At 31.4% G+C, this 18351-nt stretch overlaps 2 protein-coding genes across 6 annotated transcripts; one reads left to right on the top strand and one right to left on the bottom strand.

The window, feature by feature from the left end:
- Window positions 1-866: 866 nt before the first annotated feature.
- On the top strand, window positions 867-4616 carry LOC110636044 (cytochrome P450 734A1). The gene is made up of 5 exons (XM_021785564.2): window positions 867-1358; window positions 2388-2611; window positions 2701-2945; window positions 3029-3404; window positions 3674-4616. The coding sequence occupies exons 1-5, from the start codon at window positions 1073-1075 to the stop codon at window positions 4121-4123; spliced, it is 1581 nt and encodes a 526-aa protein (XP_021641256.1). The 5' UTR covers window positions 867-1072; the 3' UTR covers window positions 4124-4616.
- A 6962-nt stretch (window positions 4617-11578) lies between these two features.
- Window positions 11579-17008, bottom strand: LOC110636054 (uncharacterized). 5 transcript variants are annotated; one of them, XR_009145641.1, is made up of 5 exons: window positions 16846-17008; window positions 15263-15691; window positions 14086-14880; window positions 13285-13410; window positions 11579-12129 (listed from the first exon to the last, which is right to left on the bottom strand). XR_009145641.1 is itself a non-coding variant. In XM_021785580.2 (4 exons), exons 2-4 carry the CDS (start codon window positions 15662-15664, stop codon window positions 13369-13371), a joined length of 1239 nt encoding a protein of 412 aa, XP_021641272.2. In that variant the 5' UTR covers window positions 15665-15691; window positions 16846-17008; the 3' UTR covers window positions 12945-13368. The 5 variants fall into 5 exon arrangements, 3 of the variants coding, with proteins under 3 accessions (XP_021641272.2, XP_021641268.2, XP_021641269.2); XR_002491285.2 differs by lacking the exon at window positions 11579-12129 and adding an exon at window positions 12213-12501; XM_021785580.2 differs by lacking the exon at window positions 11579-12129 and having other exon boundaries at window positions 12945-13410.
- Between the last annotated feature and the right edge of the window lie 1343 nt (window positions 17009-18351).

Genomic DNA, 18351 nt, shown 5'->3' on the forward strand with positions numbered 1-18351 from the left:
GAAAAAAGTTGAAAATGGTACCTACTTAATGATATGTTCCAATCTCTTTTCAAATTGACAAGGAAAGTCATGGCAAGAACAAGATCAAAGGGGCCACTAAAGGGACCTATTAACATTTCACTAGAGAGGAGCTAAGCCAAATTCATTTTCAATTATACTTAAACAGTTTTTGCCTCCTTCTTATTCATTTTTTTTTTTTTTTAATTTGTGAATGTTCTAAAAATTATATATTGAAAAATTTATTTTCCAGAAGATCCCAAATTGATATCAAATATTATCTAAACAATAATTAAAATATTTATAAGAATATACAACTCATGCTCCTCTGTTATCCTCCAATCATGCCTTAAATTTGGAAATTTTGCATCAAGTGACCAAAACCTCCTCCCACCTAGTATCTAGGATAAGGCACTGATTATTACTATAATTATTGAACTGGAATGTCTAAATATGTAATAAAAAAATAAATAATTTATGAATTCTTCAAGATGGGTACATCCCAATAAATTAGAATGTCCCATCTTCCATATGTAATATTTTTTTTTTAATTTAAATTATCTTTAAAGAAAAAGGAGAATTTTTCAATTTTTCCTAGAGAAACAGAACTCCAAAAAAAAAAAAGGGTAAAAATGAATAAATAAATGTAAGGGATACAATAATAATAATAGAAAAAGACAAGGGTAACATTGTCTTCTGGGTATAATTTTTATTTTTAAAGAAAAAAAAAAGAATAATAAAAAAAATAAACCTCATCGTTGACCCGTAGAATTCCAATGGCGGCCCCTACGCCGTTGGCCTTGCTTTGCTTTGGCTTTGGCTTGGCTTGCCCTTCTCTCTCTTTCTCTAGTAGTATTAAAAAGCCAACACACACTATCTAACAAGTAAACCAACATAAGCGAGAAAACAAGAAAAAAAGAAAAAAGTGGGAAAGAGAAAGAGAAGATAAGAAGCAAAAACAGAAAAGGCTGCTCCAGTACTGATCTTAAGGAAGGAGAAGAGAAGAGAAGAGAGGTTGTGTGCTGAAGCTAGCTAACTCCATCTGTTTCTAAGGAAAAGCTTTCTCTCTTTTAACATGGAGAAGCTCTTCTTTTTCTACTGGCTTAAGCTGCTTGCCATCTCTTTCTTTGTTTTAGTTTTCGTTTTAAAGATTGTAGTGTTGCTTTGGTGGAAACCCAGAAGAATTGAAGAACATTTCTCTAAGCAAGGAATCAGAGGCCCTCCTTATCGCTTCTTCATAGGCAATGTGAAAGAGCTTGTGGAGATGATGTTAAAAGCTTCTTCTCAGCCTATGCAGCCTTTCTCCCACAACATACTCCCTAGAGTTCTTTCCTTCTACCATCACTGGAAGAAAATCTATGGTATTTGTCCAGTTTTTGTTCACTTTCAAGTTTTTTTTAATAACTGCTGTTGATTTTATATTTTTTTTTTCTTCTTCTTTTCAAAAGGCCAATGGGCAGTTGTGTTCAAAGTTTTGTCTACTTGTTGTAACTTGTTGTGGGTGGTGGTGACATTGATGATCATGTAGAGATATGTTTGTGTTTGAGTGTTTTGTTTTTTGGGTACCCAATGAAGTTAGTGTTAATGTAGTTTTTAGCCTTGTCTTAAGTCTTGATAATTATTAAAGCTGTGGGGATGTTGCTTCTGTTATTATGTGTTTAATTCCTTTGTGATCCGTCCTCCAAAATTTGTGACTTTTTAAAGGCTTGTTTTCTGAGTTCAGGTACTTCTTTTTAAAACTTTTCAGCCTTTTTCTGTTCTTGGGTGCTTGATGTTGAAGTTGAGTTTGGACTGTTCCACTTCTTGTTTTCTTCTCTTTTCTTGTTTTTCTCTCTCCCTTTCCTCTGGCAACCTCCTCCTTCCTTCTACAGCCAGCTAGCTCAATGACCCCGATTATCATTTTAAATAAAAATTGAAATTTCTTCTTTTTTACTCATAGTAAAAATTAACCAAAAAAAAAGTGGGGTTTTTGCACTTGTCTGTTTTGGAGCTATCATTTGCTTTCTGCTTTCCATGTCCACTTGCCTTTGTTTGATGGGGGTGAGCTTTGTGTGTTCTGATAATGAAGTTGTATATTGTGTTTGCTAGCTGCATAGTTCCAGTTGTCTTCTTTCTACTCTCTTTTGTTTTTGCTCTCTCTCTCTTCTGTAGGGTCCTACACTATATCCATGCTCTCTGAATTAATGGTTGCCATGTTTCCTGCTCATTCCTCTTTTTGCTATCTCGATACTAACTACTTGAGGATGTTCGAGACTTCCTATTTGGTGCAATTGCTTGCTTCTTTTGTTTCTTTGTGCCTTGTTCTTTCTTTTATTTTTTTTATCCCCCTTTTCAGCCACTCCACAGATTAAATTATTTACATACACTAGTGTCTCATCGTCTTATTGCAGGTGCAACATTTCTTGTGTGGTTCGGACCCACTGTTCGACTCACCGTCTCCGATCCAGACCTCATCCGGGAAATCTTTTCTACCAAGTCTGAATTCTATGAAAAGATTGAAGCTCACCCTCTTGTTAAACAGCTTGAAGGTGATGGACTCCTCAGTCTCAAAGGTGAAAAATGGGCTCACCATAGGAAAATCATCACTCCCACTTTCCACATGGAAAATCTCAAAGTAATTAACTACTTCATAATATATATAATTTCATGCCTTAATCCTTCTCCTTTTTTTTTTTTCTTAATAATTATATTTTTTTTCCCTAGATGCTAGTTCCTGTGGTGGCAAAGGGTGTGATGGATATGTTAGAGCAGTGGTCGGCATCAATGTCCAACTCTGAAGAGGTTGAAATTGAAGTTTCTGAATGGTTCCAAACCCTGACAGAAGATGTCATTACAAGAACTGCATTTGGTAGCAGCTATGAAGATGGTAAGGCCATTTTCCGATTGCAGGCACAGCAAATGGTGCTGGCTGCCGAGGCTTTCCAGAAGGTCTTTATCCCCGGTTATAGGTAATTATTAATTAATTAATTAATTAATTAATCAAAATTTTTTCTTTTTTTTTTTAACCTTTATATTTTGTTTTCAAATCAAGGTTCTTTCCCACTAAACGAAACATGAATTCTTGGAAACTGGACAAGGAAACCAAGAAATCGCTAATGAAATTGATCGATCGGCGGAGGGAAAATTCGAATGATAACACAATGCAGGAGGTGAAAAATCCGAAAGATTTGCTTGGATTAATGATCCAAGCTTCATATTCAAGCACAGATGTGACTGTTAATGACATAGTTGAAGAGTGTAAGAGCTTTTTCTTTGCCGGCAAACATACCACATCCAATTTGCTGACGTGGACAACGGTCCTACTAGCAATGCACCCACAGTGGCAGGTGGAAGCACGTGAGGAGGTGCTGAGGGTTTGTGGATCACGTGACATACCCACCAAAGATGATGTTGTAAAGCTTAAGACGGTAAAGGAGCCCCTCTCCCTCTTCAGATTATGACAAAAACCTTGTTTTGTCTCTTTGTTTCACTGGTTGCTCTCTCTCTCTCTCTCTCAAGAAAAGAAAATCAAGAAAACTGCCACCTTTACTTTTTGCTTCCTCTTCCTCCTTTCTTTTTCCCACCCGAATGTTGTGGCAGTTTTGTCATTTTGAGTTTTATGAAGGGTAGTTTAGTCAATTGTGAAATTTTGATTTCTGAATTCTTTTTATTAACTGGGTGATGATCTGGTGTGCAGCTGAGCATGATTCTGAATGAATCCCTTCGGTTATATCCACCAACCATCGCGACAATCCGACGTTCAAGAACCGACGTGGAGCTCGGGGGCTACAAGATCCCACGTGGGACCGAGCTTCTGATACCGATATTGGCCGTTCATCATGATCAGAGCATATGGGGTAATGACGCAAATGATTTCAATCCAGGGCGTTTTAGTGATGGTGTGGGCAGGGCAGCCAAGCATTCGGTAGCCTTCATACCATTTGGGCTCGGAGTGAGAACCTGCATTGGCCAAAATCTTGCAATTTTGCAAGCAAAATTGACCCTTGCCATTATACTACAACGCTTCTCCTTTAGATTGGCCCCAAGCTACCAACATGCACCCACAGTCCTTATGCTTCTATACCCACAATATGGTGCACCCATCATTTTTAAGCGGCTACCCAATCCCAATGACCCATCAACCTGAAGAACAAAAATTGCCCACCAAACCGATATGATATTTGCGTGTGAGAATGCATTAGTGACCCAAAAAAAAAAAAACAAAACCATTGTTTAAGTGATTTTACATATCTACCCCATCATCTTCAAACCCTTCACCTCCTTTGCTATGCTAACCCTCCATGCCCATGGTTTTTTTACCAACATATTTTACCCTGGCATGCTTGTAATTCCATGGTTTTCACCAAAATGTTTAACCTTGCATTTGATGAGTTTGATTTAGACTACGATTTTGGTACATTTTGCTAACAACTAGGTAGCTTAATTCCCTCTCTCTTTCACTCTCTCTATCTCTCTTTTGTACGTAATGTATATTTGCACGCAATTCTCTATACAGTTTTGTAATATTATGCTTCCACGAGTGTTATTTTGTTGTTTATTTATTATAGTATATTTGATAAGACTCTCTTCTGTAAAATCTCCTAATTTTAGTATGTTACGTAAAGGTCTAACAGTTCCAATTTGGTGCATCTATTCAATTTCAAAGTTTAATCCAAGGTGCATTCTCTTGTGGAAAAAAAGACAAAATTAGCAATATCAAATATTTTCCAATAGGGGAAAAGGGTATTAGGATTTGAATTTTGATTTTTTCTATTATGAAATAGACATATAATCGCTAGGTTGCCAATTTTATCTTCTAATGATGATAAACAATAATAGCGACTATGTTTTAATCTTAAACTAATTGGGGTCGATTATGAAAATTATTTTAATCCTAAATTAATTGGGATCGATTATGAGAATTCTTGTTCCCATTCAGCTTTCTTATACTACTTATATATGATGATAAATATTGAAAAAAATAATTAATATTACCCTTTTGTTGCTCAATGCAATTAAGAATCTATAGGGAATAAAATTAAATGATATAGACTATATTCTACATTTTAATTGCTCTCTGAGGTGTGGCTTAGCAAAAATCAATGAATATATATCGAGAGGCACCAGACCACCCTATAGGAACTTTCATAATACTCTCACATACCAATGCAAAAGCACATTAAAATTTGTCTTTTTTCATGAGTAGCTCTTCATATGTTATGTTAAATAATTTGAAGGTAATGGCTAACAGTTAAGATTGCGAAACCCTATACAAGTTTGCTACGTTTTTAAGCTGCTTCTTCTTCTTCATGTTCAAGTTATATAATTTTTAGTTCATTGAATTGCTCCCCATTAATTCTATTACCGACATATGGAACATGGATTACTTCCTCTCCTCGCCAAGACAGCATAAATTTTCTGGAAAACCATTGTCCCTGACTTGTCAGATTGGCCAAAAGATAATTCAATTAGAATGAGAAGCTTCAAAGCTGCAGATATATATATATATATATATATATATATAACCTACATAGTTTAATTAATTTTCTTCTACTTATTCATTGAGTAGCTAGTTTATGGAATTATATATTTATCATACACGTACGAAACGTCCTTGTAGAATAAATAACAATATAGTTCTTACAGGTTGTAGTATAACAATATATTATCAGTTTTTTAAATGTTATCAAGCTTAACAATTAATCAATATATAGTCTAATGATTGAGTATCTATATTATATATTATTCAATTTATAAATATATATATATATATATATATATATATATATATATATATATATATATATATATGAACATTTATTATTTGATCACATTGTCTTTGTTGGAAATAGCATCTAATATTAGAGGAAATGAAAATCATTTTTAACATATATATTTTCTCCGAAAGAACTATCTATATATGATCCTTTTCAAAGAAAGATACAATCAAGAAAACTATAAAGAATTATTAATGAAGAAAAATAATTAAAAAAGAAAGAGTGAATTTTTATTCTTAGTGTTAGTACAAGATTTAAAGGAAGCTGAGGACATTTGCTGCAACCAAGGCATGAAATGTTGTGTTTAAAAGCAAAAGGGTGTGAGTGTAATCCAGCATGCAAATGAAGCTTTTTATATAAAATCTCCTTTTATGGGGCTTTGAGTTGTATTTTAGTGAGAAGTAAGATTTGAGAGCAGCTGCAGCAACCTTTCTTTTTGTATTGCTTTTTGGGATCTTCTCATGCTCTTTGGGCAGCTCTCTACTTAAGGGGATTGATGGTCCCCAGGAAGCATGTGGTTAGGGAGATATTTCCTCTCTTCTATTTTGTTCTGTGTTTTTTTGCTTTTGTTGAAGGAATCAAAGCATGCCATCAAGCATGTGATCACATTCATAATTACTTTATGAGCCCTTATTATTCAATTCCTTAATTTACTTAATAATATGTTAATGGTCATTAATTATATACACTGTTTATTCTTCCCTATCACCATCTTAATTAATCTGTAATTATTACTTACTTATGTGCATTGTAAGGGCCACGTTCATTATTATTATTATGTGAGTATTTTTGTACACCTTAGCTTAATTATATAGTTTTTGATAGTGTGCATGAGCCAGAGTTTCCCTTTATATTTATATACATTGTTTAATGTATTCATGATCCTCACTACTATACTTTTTAATTTTCTTTCTCAATAATCTAAAAACATACTTTTCCTGATAATACCAATTAATTTCCTAGTCTTAGTGTTTAATCATTACTATTACAGGCTGAATCTATTAAATGGTTCTTTGTCTCCTCATATTAACCTCTAGTTAAGCTACATAAGACACATAAATCAACATTCCAATGAACCCATCTTGGAAGGGGCAAACCACTCCCACAAAATGTAGCTTCATCTCCTCTATTATATCCCTATCTCTCTTTATTTGACGAAAATAAACTCTAATTTTTAAGCCTCAATTTCAAGTATCGACCAACAATTTTGCTAGTTAAGTATCTCTCTAAAACCTACCCGATACCATATCACCCCAAAATATCCGATTGATAAAATCTTAATCTAATATAAGTACTATTCATTAAGGATAAAATATCATTTCTTGTTAAACATTTCTAATCCCACTTTAATTGAACTCCCTTTAAGATATGAATCTTATATGATTACAATTTTAATAACAATTTGATACTTATATAAACAGTTCAAATCTTTACAGTTAAATATATTGTTTTTTATAATCAATTCTTTAATATGCTCAGTGCCTATTATTGACTTAAATATATCACTAACTTCCCAATTTCAGAAAGCATACCATTCATTCAAGTAATTGTTAGCCAAAAACTTAAAAACAAAGAAGGCAAAAATGGAGAATAGCTAACCAAACCATATGTACAGAACAAGATATAGATAGAAACAAATGTCTAATCTATATAAAAGAGAGCTTTTTAGGTAGATACCACGTATGCTAGACCAATCAAATCACTCATACCATTCATGCTTATATTTATAATTATATAAATATAAAATGATAATAAAAATTAAATTACAAGTTTATTCATTATTATATTACCTTAGAATGATTTATTTGACATAGTTTGCAAATAACGTAATAGATTAAATCTAACTAAAAATTTCTATATATATAAAACAGTTTAACTTCTCTTTTGATTCTGTCACATGAAATATTTTAAAGAGAAATTAGCTCATAAAATTGTGCCTAATAAACATCTTAATTAGAGGAGATTACGATTTTTATATGAAAAGAATTTAAAAATTTTGAGAAAATATTATCAATATCACTTAATTATTAATAATTTAAAGAATAAAAAATTTAAAAAAAAATTAAAATGACTTGCAAACACAGGAAATTTAGCTAGTATATTAGTATGGTGGACCAAAAACTGAATGCAAAATTACATTTAATTTTGAACTACAAGTTCTAATTTTTTTTTTTTTTTAAAAAAGGCGACTAATTAATCAAATCCACGCTCAATTCAATAAATTTTTTGCTGTGATCTTAAATAAAATTGTCATTTTCTATAATGATATATAATTATTTGTCATGATCACATGATAATTATATATATTATCCCATAGTTTAGAATCTACAACCAATTAAAATGGGCAGTAGATCCCTATAAGTAAATGATTTTGGTACTATTGTAGGAGTCATCAATAAACAAAACCACATAGTATTAGTTTAATCCAATATGTCTCTATCTTTGCACCCATGCCAAAGCTATTGAGCTGGCTATAATTTATACCCTTGATTAATGCAGCGTCTGTCTGGGCTGCTATAGACCAAATAGCAATTGCTCCTTCTCTTTGCATGATTGGCCATTTTCCATGCCTCATGAGAGTGGCATTTCTATATAAATATCAGCCATGTCTCAGTGTGTACAGATGGGCATGTATATGAGTATGATCTTACCTGCCTGCCAAATATCATTACTTGGAGATTACTAACTAATGGAAAGACTTCATATTAGTTGTCTTTGGCCAAGTTGCCACATGGGATGAATTCATTAGCTTCAAGAGAAAAAAGGGTGTTAAAAAAAAAAGCCTTGTATGCTATGGGAAATGTGCTTCTTCTTCTACAATTGCAAACATCCATCAATTCATGGCACTGGCAGTATGCAATTATACATGAAAATTACAAGCAGATTATACCAAGATATGTTCCCTTTTGGTGATAGCCTCTGGCATTCAAAGATGACCTGAAAAATACTATAAATATATACATAAACTAGTAAAAAAGAACAAAAGCTTCGTTCTCTTTGGTGACTAGCTTGTATTTTGTTGAAAATAAGAGGCTTTAAAAGGTTTGCTGTAAATGGTATCTATGTTTCTTGTAAGGCTTTTCATTTGACAAGAAATTATTCATCTTCTTCAAGCACTTAAAATTAATCTCTGAAATGGAGCTTTGGGACCAGTAATTGATAAGACTTGTCCAAAAATTTTAAGCCTTGTGAAAAAGATTGAAAGAAAAGACAATTGAAAGAACAATATTGCATTGCATCAAAGGGTTAAAAGAAGCATTAGAAAATCAGAATTTTTGTGACATGCAAAACGTTGAAATAATTCCATCTAAAATAAACAAATAATGATTATTTGTAAGTCAACACCTTCATTAAGGACAAATTAATTAAGGTGGCCCACCCTAAACCTATAGAAATCTTTCCCTCAATGAGAGGCATCGTCACATGGGAGTACCAATCACAAATGAGACAATGGTAGAGGATTTGGTGGAGCCACATAAATGCCACTACTCATTTGTAGGCTGCCAATCCATCAAGAATTGCAATACTTAATTAAGGTCATTAAAGAAAAGGAACAACTTAATAATCAATCTCCAATAATTAAACAAACAAAACCCATTTCATAATACATCATCACTGAGCAAGGAATGACACCTTGGAACTTTGCTGGTAATTTCATTGACAATGCCACCTGTGCCATTCGCCTTTTCTTTATTACTTGTAGAAGAATAATGTTACAGAAAATATTAATTGAAAAAGATAGATGAGAGAAATCAAAAGAAAAGAAAAATTTTATTTGTAATGTTTAGCTAGACACGTATAATAAAAGAATACCATGTGCTAATGCTTTAGACAATACTGAAAATAGATGAACACTTGGAAAATTTTGGACACAAATAGAATATTTGGTGCCTAAAAATTATGGAAATATGAAAGAATGGACCACTTTATAGCTAGAAATGAAAATTCTTCTTTTTCAGGACTTAATTTAATCCTAATGGTGAGACCCATATTCATATATTTGTTGTAGATGAAAAATCACTATTAAAAGTATTAATAATTTCAAAATTTGGCAAGCAATTAAATCATAAAAGCACTAGTTTTGGTCTTGCCTTGTGATCTCAATCTTCTTCCAACTTTACGCATACAGAACAGAAGTTTCACACGACAAGCCATGTCTATAGAAAATTGTGGTACTAGATAGTCTTAATTTGAAGGCAACGCTGGCCTAAAATTTACTATTTTATAATCTTAATTTCTTGATTAATGGTCATATAGTTCAATATTATTATACAGGCTTTGTTTTGTAGGATATGGCTTACTTCCCTTGCGGTTACGTCAAGGAAACAAGAAGACTCCCAAATTCTGATTTGAGCTAATGGCATTATTTCAAAGAGACTCACAAGTCACTAGCCATAAGCCTGTTGGGCCACAAAATATCCAACCCCTAGCAACAGGTGAAATGATTTGGGCCCGTAAGCAGTGTTTTTGGTATCTTTGGACGGAAATGCATTCTACAAGGAATGTCTCCGCTTGATTCGGATGAACCAACTAGTGTATGATGGAACTTGACATTATAATAGAATTAATAAATTGATTTTTAAATCAATTTGAATTTATAATTAAATTAAATAAGAAAGCGATCTAACTAACGTGACTTAATTGATTCTGTAATTGAATTAGTGTGATTCGATTGACTTGATCGATTCAATTATATATTCAATAGAATTTTTATTTTTAGTGTTAGTACGAAAAATTAAACTCAAAATCTTATAAAAAAAAATTTAAAAATAATAATTAATTAAGATAGTTACTTTTTTTAATTTCAATATATTTATTTTTTAACATATACATAACATTTTATAAATATTAAAAAAAATTATAGATTTATAAATATTAAAAAAAGAATTGTAGATTTATAGAAATTTTTTAAGCATTATATTACTTAATATTTTTATATAAAATTTAAAAATATTATTAAAATTTATATAAATATAATTTAATAAATGTTGAAGTTTTATTTTAAATAATTAAAATTTAATTAATTATATTTATTTATTTATATTAACAGGTGTTATATTAAATTAATTTTAAATTAATTTATATATATTTAATTATTTTTTTTATAATCCAATGGTGACAGTGACACAGCCGAGTTTTATAACAATGATTCAAGTCCTAGAATTAGACTTGGGGTGGTCCGATAAATTAAAAATTAGAATTGGTTAATGGTTTTAAAGATCAAACCAGACTAATTATGATTAAATTTGAAATTAAAATTAATTAATGATTTTAAAGATCAAATCAAACTAAATGTTTTAATTTGAGAGTTCCTTAAGCTTTAAATTGGATTGGTTTGAAACTGTCAATTTGACTCAACCCAGAATCAGCCCGAACCGTGCACACTCCAACGCAAAATAGGTTGCTGCAGTTATGGTGCATGTTTTGAGTGTCACGGGCCTAAGCCTGAATCAGCCCGAACCGTGCACACTCCAACGCAAAATAGGTTGCTGCAGTTATGGTGCATGTTTTGAGTGTCACGGGCCTAAGCCTTACACTGGCCCGTGACATTAGAGCAATTGTCACGGGTCCAGTGTAAGAACACCCGTAAGACCATGTGACACTTGATTTAAACTCTTTCGAGATAAGTTAGCAACGCGAATCTCACGATAATCTATTCAACAAGATGAGTATATTAGCATGGCTTCGCAAGTTAATCAGGAAAAATATCACAAATATCATATATGAAAAAACATCTCAAGCATAATAAATAACGAAACACAAATATATTAAAGAACATGCTATTTCTTTCATTCACATATCATAATCAATATAATTAAATTAGCTGTCCTTACATCACATGTAGGAGGGGGAAACTTACAAAAAGTAACGGGACAGAGACTCACCATGTCAGTGGCTAGTTATATCTGTTACTCCACTTTAGTCAACTAGACACTTCCCCTTAAAAAGCATTAGAGACACAATAGGGTGTAGCAGAAGACATTGCTATACTTGAGCTATTTCACCCTTAGAATTACATAAATAAAAGTAAATACAAAAAATCCCTAAAAGTATATACAACAATTTCAGGCTTTGCTTTAACCAAAAATCAACATTCTTCTGTGCAGTTCTACTTGTTTGAAATACAAGATGCAGTATACTTGCATATTATTCTTTACCAGTACGATGAATGTAAATTTCAGTGCCATACCAACTCCATTTTAATCTTTAAGAGCGCAAAAGATCATAATATATATGGTTGGGACACCAAGCGAATAGCAGATGCAGCAGGTGCTGCACATGCTGCCTCCCTGTCTCTGAAAGCAAAGTTCTGCTAGAGGAGAGAAATTCGCTGGGTCATGGAACATTCCAGTTATATAAATCATTCAAGACTCATCTGTACCAGAGAACACAGGAATGCAAACAAATCAGGCCAGCTGAAATCTTATTTCATGTTCACTGACTCAGATTAGCTTAATATAAATAACTCCAGATCAAATGATTAAATAGCATAAATTACATCCTGACCATTTTTATATAAAGTTATCAGGGCCATCTCTTCTATATATATATCAATGATAGTTCATGCCATACGAGCAATAATCACTAATAGGTATAAGGTCACCACCTTCATGAACTCTTTCTTCACCCATACGTAGACCACATGGAAACCTCATATTTGAAATGCTATATCAATTTATAAAGAGAATACTCATAATATGATTGTACTCTCAAGCTGACGCATCTTGCCATTCAGAATTTGCCTGGCCTGATTAGAACTAATGGCATATCATCAGTAAATAATAAATAATGTAACTTAAAATTGTGCACACGCAATGAAAAAACAAAAATAGACGTGTCCTACAGCTCTAACATCACATATTATGATTCTTTTATCATTTTCATATCATGTATAGCATATGGAATCTAAAACCTTAGATTAAAACTCATGGGAAGTCTTTTCACGTCTTTCACAAGTATTTGGTATTTAGCTTCATCAGTCCAACCAGTACTTGAAGAATTCAAGTACTGCAACAAATGTTCACAAGTTACCAGCAATTAAAATTATGATAGTGGCATAGTACACAACTTAAACTACATAATATCATTTCTGAAATCCGGCAAAGTGATATTCCAATTAAAAACTTAGGACGTGCTAGCCACAAAGTAATCCAGGCACAAACACCAGTAAGAAGGGTTCCAAACACAGCGTCAATAAATTTCCACTTCACATTCTTCACAGAATTTAAAAAAAGAAAAAAAAAATGCAAATGACAAGCATTATACAATAAAAACATGAAGATTTTTTTTTTCTTTTTCATGAAAATGGAGGATTCCATCTGATAGCTTTGCAACTGACAAGAGATATCAATAAGCAAGAGGTGCTATATATGGATGAAGCAAGGAAAGGTCCAAACTAAAACCTTCCAAGACTCCAAATGAAGGTCATCCCATGGCAATAACTACTATCAAGTCTCACATTCTTCAGCAAAACAAGATATGTGAGGCTCAATGGTGGCCTGAAATGGAAGTATGGCAATCATATAATTACCAAAAATCAGTGGCTGAACAACTGGCTGTATGAATTACCCAACTGTTTAGACCAAGACAACGTAGCAAACACCAACATCATCTTTCAACATTGGGAAGAGAGGTGTACAAGCCTCCTACTTTTGCCCTGGAAAATGCAGCAGAAAGTATCAATAATGTCCTTAAAGGAAACTGCTGCAATGCCAATTGGTAAGGAGAATATCAAGATGATGAAAATAGGCAGCCCAAAGTATATCCATATAAAACAGGAAGCAGGAAACTGCTTTCTTATTGCTTCAGTTTGAACAAACCGAATTCTTCCACATTTTCTGCATGCTTTTTTGGTAAAAATGGCATCTTAATATTACAAGTGTCGAAACTTAAACAGCATGTTCCAATGACAAAGTAGGCAGATTACGCACATCTCTTTTGATGTAAGAAATCTTTAAAATATAACAGGACAGCACAATCCGTTGTACCCAATTTTTTGCAAATGTTAAAACATTCATCTAAGTTCGCAAAGGACCTGAAAATAGAAATACAAGAAAATAGAATTGTGACACAAGGACAAGTTTAGAAATATTCATTACTTTGCAACTTTTCTAGTACATTCATTTAATCTAGGACACTTTATGTTATAAAACAAAAATGAAAGAAATGGAAAACAACAGTTCATCATGCTTCTTACAAGGAGACATGCCATTTATACCAACTATTTATCAGATTCTAGTTCTACAAAACAAAATGAATGACCAACAAAAGCTTTCCAAAATGCTTGTCATCTAGAAGGGATGCTATTATCAGCAGAAACTAAATTTCTGACCTCCATCAAATGTTCATCATTTGATATATGGAGGGAAAGACGGAGATTTGTCACCAATGCTTCTTGCTCCCAACTTAGAGGTCCTGATGCATACAATGCCTCCATAGTGCATCGGTAGGCATGCAACTCTAACCTATGGATTTCAGCTGCCAATTCCTCCTTCATGGGAAAGGGAATATTTTCTTCCCCATATCCCCACTGGCAGAAAGATTCTGCATCACTACCATAACCATCAATATCTTCAGTAAAACCTGTATAATAATGCAACTTACAGAAATTGTTGCTAGTGATGCTACAACTACCAACTGAGCTAGTAACACTATCTTCATTGGTGGTTTCTAAATCTATTGCAGATGAACATCCAACAGCAGCAGTTTGTTTTCTTCTCTCCATATCCAGTGCAGAAAACCCAGTTTGGTTGTTAAAAGAAGAATGTATGAATTTTTCACCCACCATTTCTTTTGGGAAAGCAATCCCATCCACCTGTTCAAGCAATAAGGATTGATTTGTAGCAAAAACTCGGTGCAGCCTGCCTTCTTTCTCAACTGCTCTAAATTTCTGGGAAGCACAGTCACATGCTTCAGCTTGTTTATAACCATAAGGTCTTCTCTTCAAAGTTCTACCTGAAACCAGATCAGACTCTTGGAGTTTCTCCTTGTTCACTATAGGAAAGCAATCATCCTTCACATGTTCATTTAACCTTGTTTTTGTCATTTGAAAATTGTTCAGAGAGTTTCTCTTGCACTTTAGAGTTGAAATTTCATCATGTTTTGTATCTTCACAGCTGCCAGAACCCTGGACATAAAAGCAGAATATACATCTATTAGATATGTAAAATCAACAAAGAGTAAATTTCATGAAGATGTCATTTTTGGAGCAGTAATAATTGAAGATGTGTAGTTAAAAGTGAAAGATGAACAGTGTAACTCCAAACTTATAAAAGGACTGCCTGTAATTTGGATATAACAATTTCAGAATGACCAATTTGTAGAAATTCCTGTCTGCTCTTTGGAACCAAAAAAAAAAAGATCCTACATTCACAAACTAAAAGATACTAACTTGGCAGAACATAAAATTTCACTGGAACAAACTGAATAAAAGGTTTCACATTAATATAACTGTGCATCCTAACAAAAGAAATTTGTAGTGGAAACTGATTTGCTTAGGTGGGAATTACCTTTCCAATTACAATCCATTTATCATCTTGCCAAGACTGTCTTATCCGAATGTCAACTTTGCTCGCTTTGAATTCAAGAGATGATCCTAGTATCCTGACCAGAAAGTATTTTTTCCCCAACATCTTTGATATTTTTGCCATTTTCCAAGAAAAATCATGAAACACCTCTACTACATCACCAGGAACCCAATTTTCAGCAATTTCAGGTAGCGGAGGGCAAGGCCTTATTGCCTTCCTAGATATTCTCTCCATTACTATCTCATCCATGGTGCCTGCATGCCCCTCATATTTAACTGTGTAAGTGTGGCCATTACCACAGATAATCTCAGCACAGCGCCAGAAGCCTGAAGGCCCTCCTTTTTTGCTCAAGACTTCCACTTTACTCCCTTTCTTGAATCTCATTATTGCTACAATATCGCAGTTCACAAACTGTCAAAAAGGAAAAACTACAATTAGAAATAAAGTAGAATCAAGAAGCCAATATGGGAAATATTTGCAAAGGAAATTAAATAATAAAATTCAACAATTGAACAAGACGACTACAATTTAGTTGGCAGTGATCAATCAATTGATGAGAGAGGGGGATGCAAAAGAAGATATCTTTGACATTTCAAAATTAAAGATTTTAGCAGTGAATTGATGCATTTCATGCACAAATAGAAAACAAATTATATAAAACAAAAGATATCAGACTAGCAGGATTCAAACTATGTCTAAACATCCAGAGATAGTCAACAATTCCCCTCCTCCTGTTTCGTTGCTGAGAAAAGTAAAATAAAAAATAAATTAATTAAGCAACATAGTCTGATTCAATTACTAGCAGGGCTCCGATTCTTTCATCTTCCACGCCACAAACACTCTCATTACCATTTTCTTTGCTTAAAATTTAATAGCACGCCTCCGATTTCTCTCATCTTCCACGCCACAAGCACTCTCATTACCACTTTCTTTGCTTAAAATTTATCCAACAACCAAAACAAGAAGACAAACCGTACAATGCAAACCTTAATTTAATCACCATTTAATAACCGGAGGGTGAAAAAAGAAGAAGGAAAGGAGAAGGAGAAGCTCACGCGATCAGTCACAGCAGAATCAGTAATAATCAGAGAATGAACGACAGAAAATAGACTCTAAGCTCCGTTTGGTTGCTGAGAAAATGCAGGAAACGAAGGGAATAAAAATTACGAATCTTTAGATTAACCATATTTCAGCAACGGAGAAACCAAAACAAACTCAAAATCAATTAAAAAAGCTTTAATTAATACGGTCTATTATTATTATTTCACTAAGTTGAAGTTTTATTCCTATTTTCAAAATACAAAATCAACTAATAACAGAAAACTTTTTTAAAAGAAAAAGCCAAAAAAAAAAATTCCATCTTTTTTCTTTTTCTGTTATCTTTTTCTCAGCAACCAAACAGAGGTCAAGCCAAAAAAAAAATGTCTGCAACACACACTAATCAGAACACCATAAACAAGAAAAAATCAAAAAGAAAAAGATTTGAATAAGGAGGAAAAAAAAAATATAATTATTGTTGTTGAAAATTGGAATTAAGGAAGAGGAAAGGAAGAGATTTCACTAACCCTGACTGGATTCTCTGAAAGATTGTTGTTGTGGTTGTGGTTTTTGTTTTTGTAAAATTTTAATTGTGGATTTGATTATGAATTGGTATTGCTATTAATTATGCAAGGGAAAATAAAAATATAAAAATATAATAAAATAAAGAAAAGAATGTGGTATGGTTTCCATGCCAAGTTGCTAACTGCCCAACAATAGCTTGTTGAGGTTGGATTAACTGTTTCACTTTAATGTTTTTCTTCTTTTTAAATTTTGTTAATAAAACTTTTTTAAAATTAAAATTCCCAACTACTTTGTTCTATTTTATATTGATTTGTGATTTTTTTTAGCAATAAATTTGTGATTAAAATTGAAAGAATGAGCATTGATGTATATATATATATATATATATATATATATATATATATGTTTTCTTTATTATTAATTTAAATTTATTACATGTAATTGAAAATTTTATTTTAAAGGTTGCATAGAATTTAATATTATAATTTTTTTAATTAAATATTATGAGGATTGATGGAAAAAAAATTATTTAATGATAATTTTATTTAAAATTTTAAATTAATATAACAAATAAAAAAATTAAAAATAAATTAATTAAAATTAAATAAAAATTTTAATTGATTTCTATATATATCAATCTATATAATATATAAATGTATAAAAAAATGAATATTGAGATTAGCTAAAATATCTCTAGCAATTTATTATTATTATAATGAAAGATTAAATTTAATTGACTACTGTAAGTTTTTATTAATATTTTTCAATAATTTTAATTTTAATAAAATTATAATTCAAAAAATTATGAGAGTTTAAATTTTATTTGCAACAATATACGTATATAGTTAAATATAAAAAAAATATTAAATTCTATTTTACTATATGTCATATTCTTTTTTTAATAAACCATTACTTAATAAATTAATATTTTATTAAAATTCTTTTTTAGCAAATTCTAATTAAAATTCTTTATACCATTAGTTATTATAAAAGTTAATTGATTATTCATGATAATTATTATTATATTTTTTATTTAATACAAATTATTTGTAATAATTATTATTATATTTATTTGCTTAAATTAATTTACAATTGAAAATTAGATCAGAAAATTATCAATATTTATATGTAAAATTATAATTTCATAACTATAATTATAGTTATAATTCTAACATAATTATAATTTGAATTTTAAAAGTTTGAAATTTAATATAACACATTGACGATAAAGAAAATTAAATAATTATATATATATATATATATATATATTATGAAACTAAATTAGCATAGAATTATAGTAATGTTAGAATTCTTATTTCAGTTTAATAATTTCTCTAAATTGATATTACATTGTTGTAATTGGTATTTTTATTTATTTAATAAATATTAATAATTAAATTTAATTATGATAGATAAATTTTCAGAAAAATATAATATAATTAAAGATATAATAAATTTTAATTTAATAAATATTTTATAATTTTTAATTTAATAAATATTTTTATTTA

This window comes from Hevea brasiliensis, chromosome 17, assembly GCF_030052815.1.
Source record: "Hevea brasiliensis isolate MT/VB/25A 57/8 chromosome 17, ASM3005281v1, whole genome shotgun sequence".
NCBI classification, from domain to species: domain Eukaryota; kingdom Viridiplantae; phylum Streptophyta; class Magnoliopsida; order Malpighiales; family Euphorbiaceae; genus Hevea; species Hevea brasiliensis.